This window comes from Notothenia coriiceps, unplaced genomic scaffold (assembly GCF_000735185.1).
Source record: "Notothenia coriiceps isolate Sejong01 unplaced genomic scaffold, NC01 NC01_scaffold00030216, whole genome shotgun sequence".
Lineage (NCBI taxonomy): Eukaryota > Metazoa > Chordata > Actinopteri > Perciformes > Nototheniidae > Notothenia > Notothenia coriiceps.
Window position 1 is genome coordinate 25484 of NW_011362917.1, and position 1264 is coordinate 26747.

General features: G+C 44.1%; 1 protein-coding gene across 1 annotated transcript in view; it reads left to right on the forward strand.

Moving 5' to 3' along the window:
• LOC104959418 (WD repeat-containing protein 49-like) overlaps positions 1-1264 on the forward strand; it is a 31154-nt gene that overhangs the window by 16652 nt on the left and 13238 nt on the right. The window contains exon 7 of the mRNA XM_010787309.1: positions 675-805. Coding sequence (XP_010785611.1) covers positions 675-805 — 131 coding nt within the window. The remainder of the gene's footprint in view (positions 1-674; positions 806-1264) is intronic.

Genomic DNA, 1264 nt, shown 5'->3' on the forward strand with positions numbered 1-1264 from the left:
CGCCACACACACACACACACACACACACACACACACACACACACACACACACACACACACACACACACACACACACACACACACACACACACACACACACACACAGGGGGGTGTCGCAGCGGTAAAGAGAACATGGGAGACAGATCATCAGCATTGAAACAAAATACAGCCGTTATGACTTTCATCAATCGTATTATTTCCTGTTGCTTTCACACACCTCGAGCTCAGTTTAATCCGTGCTGCTCCGTGTGTCTCGTGGCGTCGTATCAAATACTTCTGGTGACCCTCTGCTGCTCTCACCATCTCACACAGGCTGAAAACACAGCATCCCACTGTTTCACATATTCTTCAGAATGATACATGTTTTTTCATTTAATGTACCTGCACTTCCTTAGCAACGGTCTTCCAGCACAAAAAAAGCAGACTTCTGAATGTCCAAATTGATCAATTACAATTCAGTATTCAACTAAGCCGTGTTATAAGGCTTTTTAAAGTGTGATGCTTCCTTTCTGGTACATCTTGCTCTTTATGCTGTGGTAGAAATAGGGTGTACAGTGTTTGTGTGTCCACGTTGTTCACGAAAAATATACAGTAAAGAAAATCTTTAAGAGGTTTCTATTGAAAACACAAACCTCTGAACCTTACCTTCTCCTTCTCCTTCTTTCTCTCTGCAGGATGTTCACTGTTTTCCGTCTGCATTCCTTCTCTCAGTCTTACGTTGAGCCGTCAGAGTGGAAGGGAGGCGTTCAGCATCGCAGCAACGTGCTCTGTGCCGCCTTCCAGCCTCCACAGACGCTGGTCACAGGTGTGTGTGTGTGTGTGTGTGTGTGTGTGTGTGCTAGCACTTGAAGAAGGATATTTTATTGAAAGAAACCCAAAAGCTAGCGTAGTTGTTGGCAATGAACATCTGATGTCCCATACCTCCTATGAGAATACGACATACAATATATTTTGTAGTATTTTGTGTCTCTACTGTGACATTAATGTTCAAAAGGGTCTTTATTTTTCTCATACTGCCCACACACGCACGCACACACACGACATAAACACGTCTCATTTCCCCTCACTCCCACTGAGAGAGCGCTAATAAACATAATTTAAATTGGGCATGTGGATTAAATTGGTAGTGGAGGCTGCAGCGCGGGGCAATGTGTGTGTGTGTGTGTGTGTGTGTGTGTGTGTGTGTGTGTGTGTGTGTGTGTGTGTGTGTGTGTGTGTGCTAGCACTTGAAGAAGGATATTTTATTGAAAGAAACCCAAAAGCT